Genomic DNA, 16,395 nt, shown 5'->3' on the forward strand with positions numbered 1-16,395 from the left:
GCCATCCCTGCCACCTTCTTGGGCCATTGTGCTGCGTTGCTTTTTCAGAATTAGCCGATTACGCTAGAGCGGTGGAAGGAGGGTGCTCAACAGCGAGAGCAAGGTCGGCCACGTCGCGTCACGCGACGATGTGCGGTGGAGCAGGCGCGTCACGACGGCGAGCAGCGTCCCATTTCGCTTCCAAAAGGCTGGCGGCGCGACAAGCACGAGATGGAGCAGGAGCTGCAGCGTCGGCGCGTGAAGCCGCGTGCACTGGCCAACGAGGATCGCGAGCAGAACGTCCAAAAAGAGCTTTTCGTCGCTGAGCGAATTCAAGCAGCCGCGCAAAACATGCGGCGCAAGCTCGTCGATCGGCACGGCGGAGGTGAGCGCGACGGCCAATTCGAGCTGTCCGAGGAGCCGCCAGAGGTAGCCGAGGTCGTGGGCTGTCTCATGGCACGCGGTCGATAGGACCGACGGCAGTAAGAGCGCGGTGAGCACGACGCCATGGGCGACGCTGGACGTATGAAACAGCATCGCCTTGGCCGTGCGCACGACGATGGCCTCGGTCTCGGGCGACGTGAGCTGTTGCGAAAGCGCGAGAAGAATGTCGAGCGTGCAGTCGACCACATGGGGCTTCCACTGCGGCGGCCGTCGCGCCAGGAGCATGTCCTGCACAATAGGCTCAAAGAACGACGGTTTGCTCACGAGGGCGTGCAAGAGGCTCAGTGACGGACCTTGCAGCGAGAGCGGGTCCAGCGTCGGCGCACTCAGTGGGCTCTGCGCATGTTTGAGGAGCGCAATCGCGACCCAGAGCAGCTGCGGGAAAAGCACGAGCTTGGACGATGGCATGGCCTGCGCCAAGTGCGTGAGCGTCAAGAGGTACTCGTGCACGAACGCGATCGCATCGACATCGTCGAGCGCCGACCGCAAAAGGCCAAGCAAATGCACACACGCCGGCCCGCTAAAGCGCGGCTGCAACACGCGGTAGACGTAGAGACTGCACTGGGCATAGAGCTGTTGTTGCGCACTGCCCGTGGCGCCACCAAACGCCGCCTGGCATGCGTCGGCCCACGCGGCCGTCTCGCATTCCGGAAGCGCGCTGCCTAATGGCGCCAAAAGCTCGCGGAGTTCATCCAAGCTCGGCGTCGAGGGGCGGTCGAGACATGCCCGGAGTCGCATACCGACGTTGGCCGACGTTGCCTCCAGCACGCGCGCACAGTCGACGGCAACCGCGGAGCGCAGAGCCTCGTCCTGCACGTGCCAAAGCGGCTGCGTTGACGCGTAGCCGTAGAGCACCGAGACGGCCAAGTGTTTGAGCACCTGCCTGTGCGCGGCGCTACAGGCATGCAAGTGCGGCGCAAGGAAGGCGATCGTCCGCGCGGCGGTGTCGAGGACGCGGTCGTGTCGTCGCCGCTCGTCGTCGTCGTACGCAAGGGTCGCGGCCGTCAACCGCTCGACCTCCACACACGATAGAATCCATTTGGCCGTCGTGAGCCGTTCGTTCGACTCGATGGCGTAGACGAGCCCAAGCAGTGCTTGCAAATTGGCCTCGGACGCGACGAGCTCCGTCCAGAGCCGGGCCACAGCCGGCACTTGGAGGTCGGTAGTGACGCGGAAGAGGAGAGCATGGACGTTGGCCGTCGAGTTGAGGCTGTGCACCCACGGTACCGCCATCTCGAGCAATCGCGACTGGACGAGTATGCTCGGGCACTTGTGCACAAATGTCAAGAGCGCAGCGACAACGTCGTGGGACACGCTCTTGTAGGTGCTGGCGACGCGCTGGGCGACCCAGAGACCGGCCGCGGTGGTCCCAAGCGGAACGCTCAGCGTTCGCTCCATCGACATTGTCGTCTCGGGCGTCTCGAGCAGCGTGAGGAGGATCTGCATGCCGTTGTTCGTCTCCATGTGCAAGAGGCCCACCAAAAGCAGCTTTGGAAAGCTTGTGCTCGCTCGAAACTCGGCGCCGAGGTCCAGTAGAACGTCGGCGATGAGCGTCACATACTCGTTCGCACAAGGACGGGTCAGAAGGCACCGCTCAATGCACACAGCGAGCGCCTCGTCGTTGCCACTGGAGAGGAGGAGACGCACGCCGTTGCCAAGGAGGCGACGAATGCGACCAAAGATACTCGCGCGCGCCGGTGGTATTGTTGTCGCCGTCAAGAGCTCGTCGAGCCAGGCAAAGACGATCTGTACATCGAACGCCGGGCCGAGGAGGAGCCCCGCAATGGCAGCGCACGCCGCGTGCAAGAGGCCGTAGCGCAACTCGATCCACTCGTCGCGTGTCGGGCGAAGCGGGTGGCTGCAGCGCGCGTGAGCTTCGTCGACCATTGTCGGCAGCCGTAGCGTCCATACGTGCGGCGTCCACGCCAGCGCGTCCGAGGGTGCCACGTCACGACTCCATGCTGCGAGTGTTTCAAACCACCGAGCTCGCTGAGACATTGTCAACGCTGCTTCGAGAGGCGGCTCTTGGTTGGGCTCGTCCGCCACAAACCCAGTAGCGAGGTTGCTGTGGTGGACAACGGCTTCGAGGATCGCGCAAATATCACTTCGCAACAACAGCGTCGGGCATGAAACGTGGGCGTGAACCTTCTCCAAGAAGCCAAGTAATTGCCGCCGGAAGGCTCGCTTGGACCAGATGTGCATGCTGTTGGGGTGTGAGAGGAGGCTGCGGTAGATGCGCGCGATTGCCCACGGTAGCTCACTTTGAATCCCCAAGCTCTTGGTCGCGAGCAGTTGGTGCTTCGAACCTCGCTTGGTCATCTTTGGGCCGCCATTCGACAAAAGCGACGGCGGCGACGTGGGCGGTGAGAGTGCGGTCGCAAGCCACAACTCGGCGCCGCAGAACGCATCGAGCTCTAACGCAGCGAGGTGCTCAAACAAAAGATCGTGGGCGCTGACGTGCGTTGCCCCCAGTGCGAGGACGGCGGCTTGCCGCTGATGCCCACTCGGGCTCTTCAAGTACCGACACTGGCGCTCCAGCAGCTGTGCCACTGCGGCGCGCGTCACGTTGTCGTGCCCAATGTGCGCGCTCGCACAGGCCATGATACTGCAGTGGCGCCACTGCGCCGACGTTGCGTCAGCACCACTCGCCAAGACCGGAATGTGTGGCTCAAGCCGGTGCGCAGCGTCATTGACATCGCTCCAGATACGCGAGAGCAGCTCCGGGCACGCTTCGCAAACGCGGGTCCAAAGTGTCGCAAGGCTGAGAGACCACAGCCAATCGACACCCGCCACTTGCGCGTCCCGGTCCGTCGACTCGTCGTCGTCATCATCGTCCACCTCGGGACGCACTTGTGCAAACAGCCTCTGCGTGTGCAGCGCAGCATGTTTCTGGGCGAGCCACTTCAACACGCCACCAGCCCGCGCCGCGGCCTTGACATCCTCGGCGCTGAGTCCCAACTGCAGTACGAGGTCGTCGTCGATACTCGTGAGTATGTCGAGGACGTTGATGGTCGACGTGGCGTGCATCGACGAGCGCTGGCGCAGGGCGGCGACAGCAGCAAGTACGTCGAGCGCGCTGAGCCGAGTCTCAATGAGGTCGCTGCAGAGCACGTAGAGGCACATGGCTTCGATGGCCTCTCCGTGGGGGGCGGGTACTGGCCCATTCGATGTCTCGCAGATGCGCTGGACGAGGTGCAGAAGCGTCGGAAGCGCGCTCTGGATGGCCTTGTTCGACAAGGGCAGCCGCACCACGTGCTGGTAGATGCCGTCGACGACCGCACAGAGGCACTTGAGCGACGACGCAATGTACAGGAGCGCGTCGGACGCCACTTGCCGCAGCGAGAGCTCGCTGTGGACGGCGACGCGCGTCAAGATGAGTGTCTTGTGCTCGTCGCTGAGCTGCATCTCGGCAAACAGCACCTGCGTGCACGCGATCGCGGCTTCAAAGACACGGAGACCGACCCACGTCTTGTACGCGCCGGCCTTGGAGCTGGCGCCCACGACACCGCTGCCAAACATCGTGTTGCTCTCGATAAGCACCGACCCGACAACGTCGGCGACGCTCGTGTGCGAGGCCGCGAGCGCGGCACGGTCCCACGCATAGTCGTCCTCCAGCCGATCCGACGGTGTTAGCAAGATGGCCCGCAAGGCAGCAAGGCCCACGAGCCGCCGTTCGTCGAAGATCGAGTCGGCTTCCAGGATGAGTCGCCGCACGTGGCTCTGGATGCAGTAGGCCATGTTGTAGGAAGCCAGCAAGACGCTCATGTCGACGAGATGCTCCAATAGCAAGAGCAGTTTTTGCGGCTTGTGCTTGGTAATGGAGAAGCACCACGCTTGGATGAGGTTGACGATGTCCATCACGTCCTTCTCGAGCGGTAGAGTCTTGCGCGATGCCTTGTGCCGGCGCAGAAGGTGCTTGAGAAACGTCGAGAGGAGGCGTAGGGACGTTACGTCCTTGAGCTGCGAGTGCACGCGGAGGAGCGCCATGGCATCGTCGCGCCAGTAGCGCGCAAAGATCTCGGCGTTCGAGAGCATGAGGGCCACCACACGCACGTCCCATGCCACCGCAATGGTCTTGAATTGCCGCTGCTTCTTGAGACAGAGCTTGTACGCGGTGGCGTGGACGTCGCTGAGAAAGCTGTACCAGTCGACGTGGCGACTCGGTGGCGGTAGACCGTGTGTGAGCTCGCGATGCAGAATCGCTGCCAGCACGCGCAGCGCGGCGAGACGCGTCGGCAGCTTGTGCGGCTTGCACGCCAACGCGAGGAGCGACCGCAGAAAGGCGAGTTTGGCCGGCGCCGTCGCTTCGTCGTAGCGCGGCTGCAACAGCTGGAGTTGCATGGACGAGAACGTCGCGAGGTAGACTTCTTTGGACATCGACGGCGTCTTGTCGAGACGACCGAGGGTTTCGTCCATGGCAGCGTGGATCGACCCGATCGCGTGCTGCCCGAGGAGGCCCAGAATCTTTTGCCACTGCACCTGCACAACGTCATCGACCACGAGCGTCGGTGTAAGCGACTTGAACGAGAAAAAGTCGGTCGCGGGTTTAGCTGCTGGCGCGTCGAGGTCCTTGCTTTCGCTCAGGAGCTTGAGCGTCAGCCGCACGAGTCGGGTCAAGGTCGCGTCGAGTCGTTCATCACAAGGCGATGACAGCGCCTGCAGCATATCGTAGAGCAAATGACCCACGAGGTAGTGGCCGGCGCGACCAAAGACTGAGCCTTCGACTTTGGCCACGTGCCACTTGAGGAGCGTGTCGACGGTCGCCACAAAATTGCGCGTCGCCATGCTTGCCCACAAGGAGCTCAGACGCGTCATCTCGGCGACCGCTGCCGGGTCAACATCGGAGCCTCGCACTAGCACATTCGAGCCATGCGTCGCCATGAACGCATCCAGCTCGCGCCGCAAGAGGACGATCGCGTCGTCCATCGATCCCAGCGCGATCCGACTGCGTCGTTTCACGATGCAACCAAACCTCTTATTTTCGATCCGCATCCAACTCTACCTTTCACAATCGATATTGCACGGGACGTTGCCACGCACGTGTGCCAGTCTGCCAGGGCCTCGCCCATCCACGCAGCACAAGGCCGCGCGCAGCTGCGTGTGTGGGACCCGCAACACCTTATGATGGCGGGTCCGTGGTACATGGTCGTATCGGGGTACCGCGGCCGCCCTCCTGCCACTACGAGCCCATGAATCCAGAGGATACAAGCGGCCACGCAGGGCGCCACGGGACCTTCCCGCCCCTCGCACACCTTCCCAGTCCCTTTGCACTTGAGAACCAAGACGCCAAATGGCAATCGCCGCTGTAGCTGCAGCAGTCGCTTTCCATCACGCTGGTGAGGCTCGGTCCGCCCAGTAACAGTATATCGCGAAAGATCATACACTATTTGAGGATTCAGCTGCTCACAATCCACACTTTCGCAATTCCCAGCAGCAGCAGCAGCATGGCCGTCGCCCCACCGCGTTGCGTCGGGCGCACCGAAGTGTCGATCGACATGGAGATCGACGAGTTCAGCAACGAGGTCTCGTACGTCTTCCAGTACAAGCAGCCCCACGAGAAGTGGGACGACGCGGTCGCCGTCGTCGCGCCGCAGCCGCGTGCGATCCTCGACGACCTCAACCCGACGTGCACCTACCACATCCGCGTGCAGGCGACGACCAAGGCCACGGGCGCGGTCGCCTACAGCGAAGCCGTCGCCGTCGATACCGAAGTGCCTGGCTGCACGCCGTCCCCAACCTGCACCATTCTTTGATCGTAGTATGCGTCGCAACCAATACATATATAAGAGTGTCAACCTATCGTGTCCTAACGACCCAACGACCTTATGCGAACCACGGCGCGACCTTGTCGACATGGGCTGGTAGCGTCGCAACGTCCTTGAGGGCGACCGCGCTGGCCTGGACGAGGGCAACGGTGGCTTCGTGGCCCAGACTCGTCTCGATCTCGGCGCACGTCGCTTGGACAAGCTTGGCCGCCAATCCACTCTCGACCTTCATACGAGCGCCATGAGCAACTATGTTTTCGTCGAGCAGTCTGCTTACCAGCGGGCGAAGCGTGGTCGTGAGCCACGCCAGGGGAATGGCACCTGCTGCAACCAGAAACGCAGGCACGGGTGCCACGTAGCTGGCCGCTTGCGGCACGTCAATCTCAACGTCTTCAAAGATGGAGACGAGCCACCACGCGAGGGCGGCTTGGAGATCTGCCGTCGGCAGCGTCCCTCGGCCGTGGAGATCGCGGAGGACCGTCACAAGCTGCGCGCGTTGACTGCTCTTGCACTCGCAGAGCATGTTGAGAACGAGTTTGACGAGCGTCATGTGGAGCTTCTCGTGCGCCGCGAGCTCGTGGAGGCACGTTTCGACCTCAGCAATGTCGCCAACGACAAGGTACTCGTCGACAATCGGCGTCAGTCGCGCCCAGAGCTCTTCATCATCCTCGTCTTCCTCGTCATCGTAAAAGTACATGTCGATCTCCTGCTCCTTAAGAAACGCGTCGACCGATGCGCCGTCGGGCAAGAAGGCAACGACCGAGAGCTCTTCACGTGCAATCATGGCAACGACCGACTCGAGCGACGTCTCTTCTTCAATCACAGAGAGAACTTCGGCCAGCAAGAGCCCGGCAAGCCCGCTGTCCACCTACCAGAAGCCATATGTGAAGACGCGACTTTAGGATGATAGCGCCGTACCAAGTGCCCCACGACCGACTGTAGCCAGGAGAGACCAAAGCAACCTGCCAGAATGAGCCGACCCAGCACGGCCGCCAACGACTCGTGCACCTACGGGCCGTCAGGATCCGCGACGTTCATCAAGAACGGACCATGGGGATATCGATGCGGAGATCGTCGAGAAACTCGAGCGTGTTGAGGAGCGCGCTCTGCATCTCGGTGGCGCCCAGATCCAACGTCTCGTAGAGCGACGCCAGCATATCGACGGCCGCGGACCGCTCGTGGTCCTTGCCTTCGAGCGCATATGTCAAGGCCGTATCGATGAACGACACGTGCACGTCCCGGGGCAGCTCGCGGAGACACGCGCGCGTCTCGTCGAGGTCGTGCGACGCAAGGTACTCCTTGACAATGCCCTTGATGCGACTCGAAGCCGCGGCCGGCGACAGCGGCGCGGGAGCCCGCAGCAAGAGCGTGCTGTTTTGCTTGGCGAGTTTCTCGCTCGAGTTCGCAGTCTTCTTGCGCTTCCCGACCAAATCGTCGTGCTGCGCGTTCTTCCCGAGACGCTGGAGCTTCTCGGCTTCCTTGCGGACTTCGTCGAGTGTTTTTTGTTGCAGTTCCTAGTCATATCGTGTCGTCTCTTCGATTGTACAAGCAGCGAGTACCTTGCGCCGGGGCACCCATTGGTAGTCGCGAGTCTCGAGAAGGTCCTTGAGCAGAAAGCGCGTCCGGGACGGCAGCGACGGCGTCTCGGACAGTTCGACGAGACGAACAATGATGCCATTCATGACCGTCTTGACGCCGTCATGATCAAACTTCTTGCCGACGGTCGCAAGCATCTTGCAGAGCGCTTCGAGCTCTTCCTCGTCCGGCATGCTACGCCATTACGTCAGCGAGTCCATGCAAAGACGAATGTGCACCGAAGCGTCTGCAGCGCAATGCCCTGCGTCTCGGTCGTCACGAGGCGAAGACCGAGGAGCTTGAGCAAGCACGTTTGAACCACGTTTTCCTACCAACACGGTCGCGTCCTCGTCATGCACATGACGTCATACCGCGAGGAGCTCGACCTTGAAGAGCTCGCCGATGAAGCGCATGTTGCCAAGCATGCGGGCTTTGGCGCGCTTGGCCACCTATCGCCACATGGCTCAGGAAACGTTGCTTCAGGAAGAGGCTTGTACCAGCGCCGCACGGTGCTTTTCTTCTTCGGTCGTCGGCGCCACGGTCTTGTCGGCCACGTTCTACGTCATACGAGCGTCCGCGACCGTCCGTGACAGAGGTGGCGATGTACCCATTTGTCAAACTCGTCCTGGCAGCGCGTCACAAGAAGGCGCTTGAACGTTGTGCACTTGACAGCCGCCTTCATCGCAGCGTCCGCTACGCCATCTCATACTTGTATCGTAGCCCTAAACACCCCAAGAACGTACCCGAAGGAAAGTTACCGAGCAGCAGTTCGTCTTCGGTCAGCGAGTCGCGGGTTTTGGCCGAGACAAAGTAGCCGGCGCCGGCGCGCTTGGTGCAAATAGCAAAGAGGTGGGTGTCGTTGCAGTAGAACGACGGCACGTTGAGCTCGTCCACCGCGACAGGCGGGTCGCTCGACGGCGGCGCGGCCACGCACGCGTCGACACTACTCGACACGCAATCAACCATCATCCACTGTCTCACTTGCTACCTCTCGTAGGGACCATAGAACGGCGGAAACGACGGGCTCGAAATGGCCGTCCAGAGCCAGCTCTAGCACTGCACATGAGCACAAACGAAGGCTGCAACATCGAATACCTTGCTGGTGGCGTGCTGCACCGGGTGCAGAAACTTGTAGGCGCCGTTGGCGAGCGTGTGGGCGTGAAGGCGCGCGCAGAGGTCGGCGTACACCTCGGCAAAGTTGGGCTCGTCCAGCGCCTTCTCCATGATCATGCGAACGATGGTGCGAAGCACCCCAAACGACGTGAGTGGAATTTCGCAAAACGACAGCGTGAGCTTCTCAAAGAGCTCACGCGTGAGCTTGTTGAGGAGAGTCTTGACCGTGGCCGCGACCGAGTCGTCGATAACGACGACCTTTTCTTTGGATGGCACCCAGCGCTTCTCCGACTTGACAAACGGCTCGTACGGTCCATCGAGAAGCGGCGGCGGCGCGACGTCTCGTCCACCGCGGCGCCCTTTGCCGCCCTTCTTGCCACCGTAGTCGCGCTCGCGCTCGCGGCGGCCGTTGCCAGCATTGTTGCCTACGATCTGTCAGATCTGAGCCATCACGAGTCACGATGACAGACCATGGGACGCAGATGGCCGCTGCGACGCAGTGCCTCGGCGCAACGAGCTACGGTCGCGCGACGCGAACGAGCCTTTTGCTGACCGCGCAAGCGCGCGCGGTGACGCTGGCATCGTGATGACGGTCATGTCGGCGGTCAAGTCGGCCGGCTTGGGGTACTCGCGCTTGTAGCTACAAAGATATCTTATCGGCAAAGAGAGAATGGCCCCTGTCTACCTCAGCAATTCGAGATACGAGTAGCGCATCTTCTCGAGCGGCTTCGTGGGCTCGCGTGCGATGCTTAAGGCGAGCGACGACGAGAGACTCGACTTCATGCTTTGCATGAGCGACGACTTGAAGACCGGCGCGGATGGCTTGGGCGCGGTCTCCTTCTGGAGCTTGGCGTAGTAGTCGTTTGTGCGCTTCTCTTTCTCACTTAGCGACTCGCCGCGGGGCTTTTCGACCGACCTCGGCTTGTCGAACGATGATGCTGCAAAGCTGCTGCGCGGCTTCTCGACCGACATGGCGCCGCGGGCCTGCAGCCGTTCTCGCAGCGTCGCATACTGCGGCTGCTCGTCCGTCACAGTGCGTGTCAATGTCACTAATTGCTGCGGTATGACGCGAACGGACAAGGTGTCATATGTACCTTTACGCACTTCGGGGGACGGGGCTTGGGCTGGCCGCTGGACGGCAGGTCCCGCAGATGCTTGTCGGTGCAGCGCGGGCCCCCGGCTCTCGAATGAGGTCTTTCGTGCGAGTGGTGCCGGCGGCGGCGGTGCGTGTGACTCGATGTTGCGCCGCGAAGAGTCGCTGTCCCGTTTACCGCTATTGCTTCGGTCGCGTCGCGCCTCGCGTGGCGGCGCGTCGTCCATGGAAGAGCGGGAGCTGGACCGAGAGAGGCCGCGGGGATCGTCTGTAGAGGTGTGCTTCGGGCCGACTCGTGACAGAATCGACGCTACACAAGGGGTCAGAATGGACAGCAGCATCGTGCGCTCGGCGTACGCTTCTTCCCGTCATGGCTGCTTGCCTGAGAGCTCTGTCGCTCGAGCGTGACCGTTCGATCGCGTGGCTGCCGCTCAATCGATACGTCGCGCTTCTTGAAGCTAGAGCGCGGCCCGTCATTACGCGCCGGCTTGGCCTCGGCCTCCTGCAAGGTTGCATGCAACGACGACTTGAAGCGCGGCTTGGCTTCGCGATACGTCTTTTCGTCATGTCGATGTGTCTTGGGCGCGCTACTGTCGTCATTGCCGGCCGCCACTATGAGCGACGACTTGAAGGGCGTCTTGGCCGGCGGCGACGGCTCGGACGCGACAGCGACGGCCTTGGGCTCTGTCACCGTGTCTACGGACGCCATCAAGCTCGATCGGAACTTGGTCGGCGGCGCCTCCGAAGGTGTCGCCTCCTTCGTCACGTCCTTCTTGGGCGCGTAGACCATGCGCTTCTTTGTCCGCGCCTCGTGGGTCTTGGGCGCATCATGCTCGTCCATCGATGGCTGCTTGGCTGGTCGGTCGCGGCCTGACGACTTACCCCGGCCGCTGGGCGCGTGGTCCTTCTCGTTGCCGTCCGTGGCGAGCGACGCAGCGAGGCTGCTCTTGAACTTGGGTCGGTTGGCCGCCATCTCGTTGTTCTTGTTGTCTTCGTCGCCTTGTTCCCCAGTATACACTATTTATGTTTAAATAGCACATTAAATAGTGTTGGATTTTAACAGAGTGGCCATGCAAAGCGGCAAGTTCAAGCTCATACTGCAGCACCATGGCCGAGACTTGGCGATAACGAGACACGGTGTGTGCACTCACGTCTGAACGCCAGCAGAATGCGTCTGCTGTCCGAGATGCCCCACCGACAATGTGACTGGGCCCAGGGCAGGATGCCTTGACTTATGAAGGTCAGGTCAGCTGCACGACAATGCCCCACAAGCCCACTCGTCTCGCCTTGTCCGCCGACTCATACACATGCATGGGTTAAAATGAAGTCGATTCAAAGGAGATACAGCGATCTACGCGGTCGCGCGATGGTCGTTCGTGAACGCGCCGACGATCGAGTTGCCAGCGAGGACAAAGATGCTGAGCGCACCAACAGCAAAGCCGGCGACACGCGGGTAGAGCCACCCGTTGGCGTACGCGATCGTGTGGAGGAAGCGCGCGGCCGTAAAGGTCGTGATGGCGGCGACGGTCACACTCGCGTTGCCGCCGGTCGTCGCGGCGCCGTACGCCATGATGAGGCCGAGCGGGATGTTCTCGACGTCGTTGGCGAGGATGCGTTGCCAGCGCAGGTCCTCAATCTTGGCCGCGACTTCCTTGGGCGAGAGGGCCTCGGACGACGACAGGCCAAACGACTGCTTCATACCGGGGCGGAAGCCTTCGTCTTCGGGTGCGCGGTTGCCAGCGATAAACTTCTTCTTGGCACTAATGCGCGCGACGGCAATGTACTTGGCGTAGAGCAGCGTGCTGCAGATCGCAATGGCTTGGAAAGGCGACGGTCCTGGCATGTTGATCGTTGACGCGTTCCGCAGAATCTGAAACTGGGAGCACCCTGGAACAGACGAGAACGTTGATACTGTAGCAAGTGATGTCGACGCCTCTGGTGCAGCTCTGGTGCAGTGGGTGGCGACGTGGCCATCGGACAGGCATGACGCATCCTCGACAGGCTCCACGTTCAGTCTTGGATTCGATTTTTACGGGGGTTTGATTGGCTCGTCTCGTGCATCGATATTTCGTTTTTCATGCTGTCGGCCCATGCAGTGTCGGAGCTGGCAGCAATCGCATACGTAAACAGTCCCAAGACAGTCAAGCTCGCTTATCGCTCAGTTCACTCAGCTTTGCCACGCATGTGAGGTGCTCATGTGAAGTGCACAGGTGTGGGCAAAGGGTGAGGGGCTTGTATCGAGTGTTCCCGCGCCCACTTCGCGTGTATCCGTTGTGATTATTTGTGGCATATGCCACTATTAAAAAACGATATGGTATCGACCACATCTCGGGCTGTGCGCCTGCAACACCGACACGAGATGGCATGCTGTGCTCGCCAAAGCTATCTCTATCACGGGGCCAAGTATAAGCGATTTCATTTTCAATGCAAGTTCGAGCGATCGTGTGGCACAGCGGCGGCAAGCTGAGGATCTCACTAAAAGATGATTGGACAAAAATAAATATGAGAGCCAATGAAAAGACACAAAGCGTTTCGACGAGCATATATCCATTCTAGCGGGCCCTTGCAAAACGAATAAGACGTGGCGCTGCTGGAGTGAAGCTCCAATACGAAACGCAAAACACAATAATAATGCGAGGTTGCTATTCGGATAGTTAATCGATAATCCCACATCTTGGCTCAGGACGCAAAGGCGCCGACGACAGCGTTCCCAGCGAGCGTAAAGAGACTGAACGCACCAATGGTGTAGCCCGTGATGCGAGGGTAGAGCCAACCGTTGGCGTATGCGATCGTATGGAGGAAACGCGCGGCTGTAAAGACTGCAACCGCCGTGACCGTGACCGTCGCGTTGCCCCCAGCCGTCGCAGCACCCCACGCCAACACGAGCCCGAGTGGAATGTTCTCGACATCGTTGGCAAGGATGCGCTGCCAGCGAATGTCCTCGATCGCGGCGGCAGTGTCCGACGCCAAGAGGAGACCCGTGCCTTCGTTTGCTGAGGTCGCGAGGCCAAACGACTGTGGCTTCCCGGGCTCGGCAGCCGTGTCTTCGGGGGCGCGGTTCCCAGTCGCAACCTTTTTTTTGGCGCTGACAATAGACACGGCAAAGTACTTGGCGTAAAGAAGGGCACTGGCGACCGCGACCGCTTGAGTCGGCGTGATCGTGGTCATGATCGATACGTTGTAGACAAAGACTATTTTGAAATGGTGAAAGATCGCAATGACGTTCGACGCGTGTTTGGTCCAGTCGCCGGATCGGCAATCAATGAGACGGTTGATGATGGGCTCGGTTCGACGGCACAAACGAGATGCGCAATCCATCTCCCCTACCCCTGGCTCAGAGCCAGTCGCTGGGGTTGCAGAAACGATCGGTCTACAACTTGAAGCGTAATCAAAGTACTACAAATATAGTGCACATTCACAGGGTTTTGCTTGAAGCTGGTGTTGTCAAGACTACAGAGGCCTTGGTATTATGCGCTCTGCGCGTGCAGTACTCAATATTAATCCCAAGGCCGCTAGTAATCGGTGTGCTATTCACATCGACTCGTCGTGTTGCGTCGCACACGGAGCTAGGTCACTGTTAGGTAGCCTTCGTGCGTGATGCGGGCGACGCTCTCTGTCGCCTTGCGGGACGCAACAACAGCCTCATACCCGTGACCTGAAAGCTATTTTGCCCATGCGCCATCAAAATAGAGCGCAAAGCATTTCGTCATAACGTTACCTGAAGCGTGAGCTCGATGCACGCAAGGACGTCGTGGCTGCTGCCAAAGTAGGGTGTGAGCTGCGTTAGGCTCGACGCGTACACTGCGTGCGCTGCAACGTAGGCGGCTTGGGCGTAGTAGACTTGGAACGCCAGATACCGGACAGGCCATGCCGGGTCCATGGGCACGGGCGACAGCGGCGAGTGGCGTTGGAACTGAATATAGCCCCACTTCTCGGGCATGTGCATGGCGATTTGGCCCTGGGGACTCCAGACCCAGTTGTCCTCGCTGAGTCCCGGAATTTTCTCGTAGTGGCCGTCGACAATCTGCACAATGTACTCGACACGGGAAAAGTTGATACGCCAAAAACTGTGATCGGTCGGCGGCACGCGCGCCGTCGTCCCGGCCACAAGGCCGGCAAGGGGCAGCGCGACCTCGGCCGTCCAATACTTGAGCCGTTGGTCTACTGCAACATCAATATCCGGTCATCGTTTGTCGTCGCGATCGTACTCGGGTGGTTGGGCGACCCTTTCATGTACACGCCCGAGCGCAGGCCGAATGGAAGCAAGTCAAAGCCAAAGCGCGGGTCGACGCGCGTGCTGTTCTCGTGGCCATTGTCGCGGTACGGCTTGTTGAGAAGGAGATTCCATGTCGTGTTGATCGCGTTCATTTCAAACTCCTTGTAGTTGTGCGTCGAGCCCGTCGCGTCGACAAACATTTCGAAATCGTTGTCGTAAAAAATGACCTCGTTGCGCGTCGTGACGTTGGCCCACACCTCTGTCTCCTCCATGTGCGCGCCAACGTAGAGGAATCCGTCGTCGTAGCGCATCTTGATGCGTGTTTGAAACCACGGCGCCGCAAACGTCTCGCCGCGAATGTCGACGAAGGGCTCGGACCACGGCACGTTGGCCCAGCCAGCGTCGTCGAGCTGGCCGTCCACGTCCAGGACTGCGCCGTCGAGGTGCTGGACGGCGTACCGCCGCGGGTAGCTGCTCTCAAAGGTGCATGCGCTCGGTACTGCGCCGGCGACAACCGCCGCCAGCATCAAGAGGCGAAAGGCGACCATGGATCGAAAAATGAGGTCGGATTTGATTGGCGAATTTTGACACGTTGGATCCTCTTGAGTTGACAAGCGCACAGGACATTCGAACGCGAGCCACTGGGTCGCCTGCCTCGTAGCACAGGCGGTCATCAATCTTATATCTTCATCTAGGATTCATAGCTCGATCGTCGAGTGTTATTGTTGCTCCAGAGCCTCCGGCAGGTTGGACCTGCTAACAGCAAGTCCTTCCTTCGTCTAAAATCACGCCATTTGTTGAAAATATTAACCTCGTTGTATGATAAGATTTGATGAAAACGCCGTCGACAGAGCGTATACAGAAATGAGGTAGCGTTGCGTGCAGGTCGACAATCATGTCGGTTCCGTGGAAGTCCGGCGCGGCGGTGGTTGGCCGCGTATCCGGATGTGCAATCTCGGAGCGCGTGCCATAGAAGCTCGCAACAATGAACGCGTTTGGTGGCGCTGCGACGACGACCCGGCCGCCGGAGAAGGGCGCGTTCCCGCTGGACCACTACGGCGAATGCAAAGAGCAGATCAAGGTAGACGTCGTGGCTATGTGCTCTTGCTCATGCTTGCGCAGGTCTACTTGGCGTGCCTCCGCGAGAAGAGCAACAACCACATCGATTGCAAGCACCTCTCGCAGCAGTACCTTCAGTGCCGCATGGACAAGTAGCGCTGCAGCTACCTCTCGACTAGTCGCTGAGCTGGAATGCGTAGGGGTCTCATGCAGCCCGAGAACCTCGAGAAGCTTGGCTTTGACGAAAAGAGCTACAAGACAGGCCGCGCCCGGTCGTTCGAGGGCAAGCGCGAGAGTACGACGCTGCGCCACCAGACTGCACACCGAGGCTTATGCTATCATTGTAGAGGAAGGCTTCGTCGCCGGCACTGGCATCAAGGCAATGCCAACACCCAAGAATTAACGCAATTTACGAGTAGAGCGCACGTAGTCTCGTTCGTTGTTGCATCGCTCGTTGTCCGCCTGACTACGCCCTTCGTGCAGGGTCGATACTGTGTGCTTTACATGCACGTTGCTCTGCGGGTGGCGCGACGCGGTCTTCTGCAGCGTGTTCATCCGTGGGCCGTTGGACCGTTTAGGGTCCACTACGTTGTTTCTTCCAGCTAGCAGCCACGTGGGAGTTGGGCATGCATAGCTTTCGCTCGTGTAGGCGTCCAACATTGCAGCAGCCACCTGCATATTGCCGTGACGCAGTGAGCACACTTGACGGCCGGATGGTGTTGATGTCTTCTCGCTTGCTGGTTACGAGCACACAATGGAGCCTATCTGCTCGTAAACAGCTTGAGAATGCGTGCAGTAAAAGGACCTCTTGCTCGAAGCTCGATGGAATTGCAGCTACCCTTCGAGCGCGGTCGCCGTAGAGGCGTACGAGGGGAGTCTTTGCTCGAGCAGCCATCAAAATGATTTATAGCCAACCTCAGCGCCTCTCTCGCTCAAGTCCAAGCTCACTGCCGACAACACCATGTACCGCAGTGTCCTGCATCGGCTACTGACTAGCGCCAACCGGCCTTCGACGTGCCCCGTAGCCCAAACCGACGGTGTCCTTGCCGTAACATACGAGCAATGACGTGGCAGCTCCCTGACGACATCACGTAGTTCGGTGCCAAAACGAGTTGTTGTATATTTAAAGAAGAATAATGAAGAGAGTGCGA

At 60.1% G+C, this 16,395-nt stretch overlaps 7 protein-coding genes across 7 annotated transcripts; 2 read left to right on the forward strand and 5 right to left on the reverse strand.

Moving 5' to 3' along the window:
• Positions 1-2: 2 nt before the first annotated feature.
• On the reverse strand, positions 3-5,387 carry SDRG_09200 (hypothetical protein). The gene has a single exon (XM_008615117.1). The coding sequence runs from the start codon at positions 5,347-5,349 to the stop codon at positions 64-66; it is 5,286 nt and encodes a 1,761-aa protein (XP_008613339.1). The 5' UTR covers positions 5,350-5,387; the 3' UTR covers positions 3-63.
• A 26-nt stretch (positions 5,388-5,413) lies between these two features.
• Positions 5,414-6,261, forward strand: SDRG_09201 (hypothetical protein). The gene has a single exon (XM_008615118.1). It carries the CDS (start codon positions 5,868-5,870, stop codon positions 6,174-6,176), a length of 309 nt encoding a protein of 102 aa, XP_008613340.1. The 5' UTR covers positions 5,414-5,867; the 3' UTR covers positions 6,177-6,261.
• On the reverse strand, positions 6,177-10,987 carry SDRG_09202 (hypothetical protein). The gene is made up of 16 exons (XM_008615119.1): positions 10,327-10,987; positions 9,971-10,279; positions 9,562-9,925; positions 9,347-9,516; positions 8,859-9,301; positions 8,752-8,813; positions 8,507-8,706; positions 8,371-8,456; positions 8,261-8,320; positions 8,135-8,212; positions 8,003-8,091; positions 7,748-7,958; positions 7,238-7,702; positions 7,107-7,196; positions 6,466-7,056; positions 6,177-6,414 (listed from the first exon to the last, which is right to left on the reverse strand). Exons 1-16 carry the CDS (start codon positions 10,940-10,942, stop codon positions 6,247-6,249), a joined length of 4,002 nt encoding a protein of 1,333 aa, XP_008613341.1. The 5' UTR covers positions 10,943-10,987; the 3' UTR covers positions 6,177-6,246.
• A 294-nt stretch (positions 10,988-11,281) lies between these two features.
• On the reverse strand, positions 11,282-11,903 carry SDRG_09203 (hypothetical protein). The gene has a single exon (XM_008615120.1). The coding sequence runs from the start codon at positions 11,810-11,812 to the stop codon at positions 11,321-11,323; it is 492 nt and encodes a 163-aa protein (XP_008613342.1). The 5' UTR covers positions 11,813-11,903; the 3' UTR covers positions 11,282-11,320.
• A 687-nt stretch (positions 11,904-12,590) lies between these two features.
• Positions 12,591-13,168, reverse strand: SDRG_09204 (hypothetical protein). Its single transcript, XM_008615121.1, has one exon. The coding sequence runs from the start codon at positions 13,135-13,137 to the stop codon at positions 12,649-12,651; it is 489 nt and encodes a 162-aa protein (XP_008613343.1). The 5' UTR covers positions 13,138-13,168; the 3' UTR covers positions 12,591-12,648.
• Positions 13,169-13,535: 367 nt separating this feature from the next.
• Positions 13,536-14,733, reverse strand: SDRG_09205 (hypothetical protein; the record flags this gene model as incomplete). Its single annotated transcript, XM_008615122.1, has 3 exons — positions 13,536-13,631; positions 13,688-14,130; positions 14,178-14,733. The coding sequence occupies 3 exons, from the start codon at positions 14,731-14,733 to the stop codon at positions 13,536-13,538; spliced, it is 1,095 nt and encodes a 364-aa protein (XP_008613344.1).
• Positions 14,734-15,134: 401 nt separating this feature from the next.
• SDRG_09206 (hypothetical protein) lies at positions 15,135-15,743 on the forward strand. Its single transcript, XM_008615123.1, has 4 exons — positions 15,135-15,266; positions 15,308-15,396; positions 15,445-15,539; positions 15,592-15,743. The coding sequence occupies exons 1-4, from the start codon at positions 15,171-15,173 to the stop codon at positions 15,645-15,647; spliced, it is 336 nt and encodes a 111-aa protein (XP_008613345.1). The 5' UTR covers positions 15,135-15,170; the 3' UTR covers positions 15,648-15,743.
• The last annotated feature ends 652 nt before the right edge of the window (positions 15,744-16,395 follow it).

The sequence above is a fragment of the Saprolegnia diclina genome (assembly GCF_000281045.1).
Source record: "Saprolegnia diclina VS20 unplaced genomic scaffold supercont1.29, whole genome shotgun sequence".
NCBI classification, from domain to species: domain Eukaryota; phylum Oomycota; class Saprolegniomycetes; order Saprolegniales; family Saprolegniaceae; genus Saprolegnia; species Saprolegnia diclina.

Coding starts and splice junctions, on each gene's coding strand:
- SDRG_09200 (XM_008615117.1), bottom strand. CDS start 5,349: ATGGACGACGCGATCGTCCTCTTGCGGCGCGAGCTGGATGCGTTCATG.
- SDRG_09201 (XM_008615118.1), top strand. CDS start 5,868: ATGGCCGTCGCCCCACCGCGTTGCGTCGGGCGCACCGAAGTGTCGATC.
- SDRG_09202 (XM_008615119.1), bottom strand. CDS start 10,942: ATGGCGGCCAACCGACCCAAGTTCAAGAGCAGCCTCGCTGCGTCGCTC. Junction 8,321..8,370: donor AGGACGAGTTTGACAAATGG/GTACATCGCCAC, acceptor CGTATGACGTAG/AACGTGGCCGACAAGACCGT. Junction 7,057..7,106: donor AGTCGGTCGTGGGGCACTTG/GTACGGCGCTAT, acceptor GGCTTCTGGTAG/GTGGACAGCGGGCTTGCCGG.
- SDRG_09203 (XM_008615120.1), bottom strand. CDS start 11,812: ATGCCAGGACCGTCGCCTTTCCAAGCCATTGCGATCTGCAGCACGCTG.
- SDRG_09204 (XM_008615121.1), bottom strand. CDS start 13,137: ATGACCACGATCACGCCGACTCAAGCGGTCGCGGTCGCCAGTGCCCTT.
- SDRG_09206 (XM_008615123.1), top strand. CDS start 15,171: ATGAACGCGTTTGGTGGCGCTGCGACGACGACCCGGCCGCCGGAGAAG. Junction 15,397..15,444: donor CTTCAGTGCCGCATGGACAA/GTAGCGCTGCAG, acceptor TGGAATGCGTAG/GGGTCTCATGCAGCCCGAGA. Junction 15,540..15,591: donor GTTCGAGGGCAAGCGCGAGA/GTACGACGCTGC, acceptor CTATCATTGTAG/AGGAAGGCTTCGTCGCCGGC.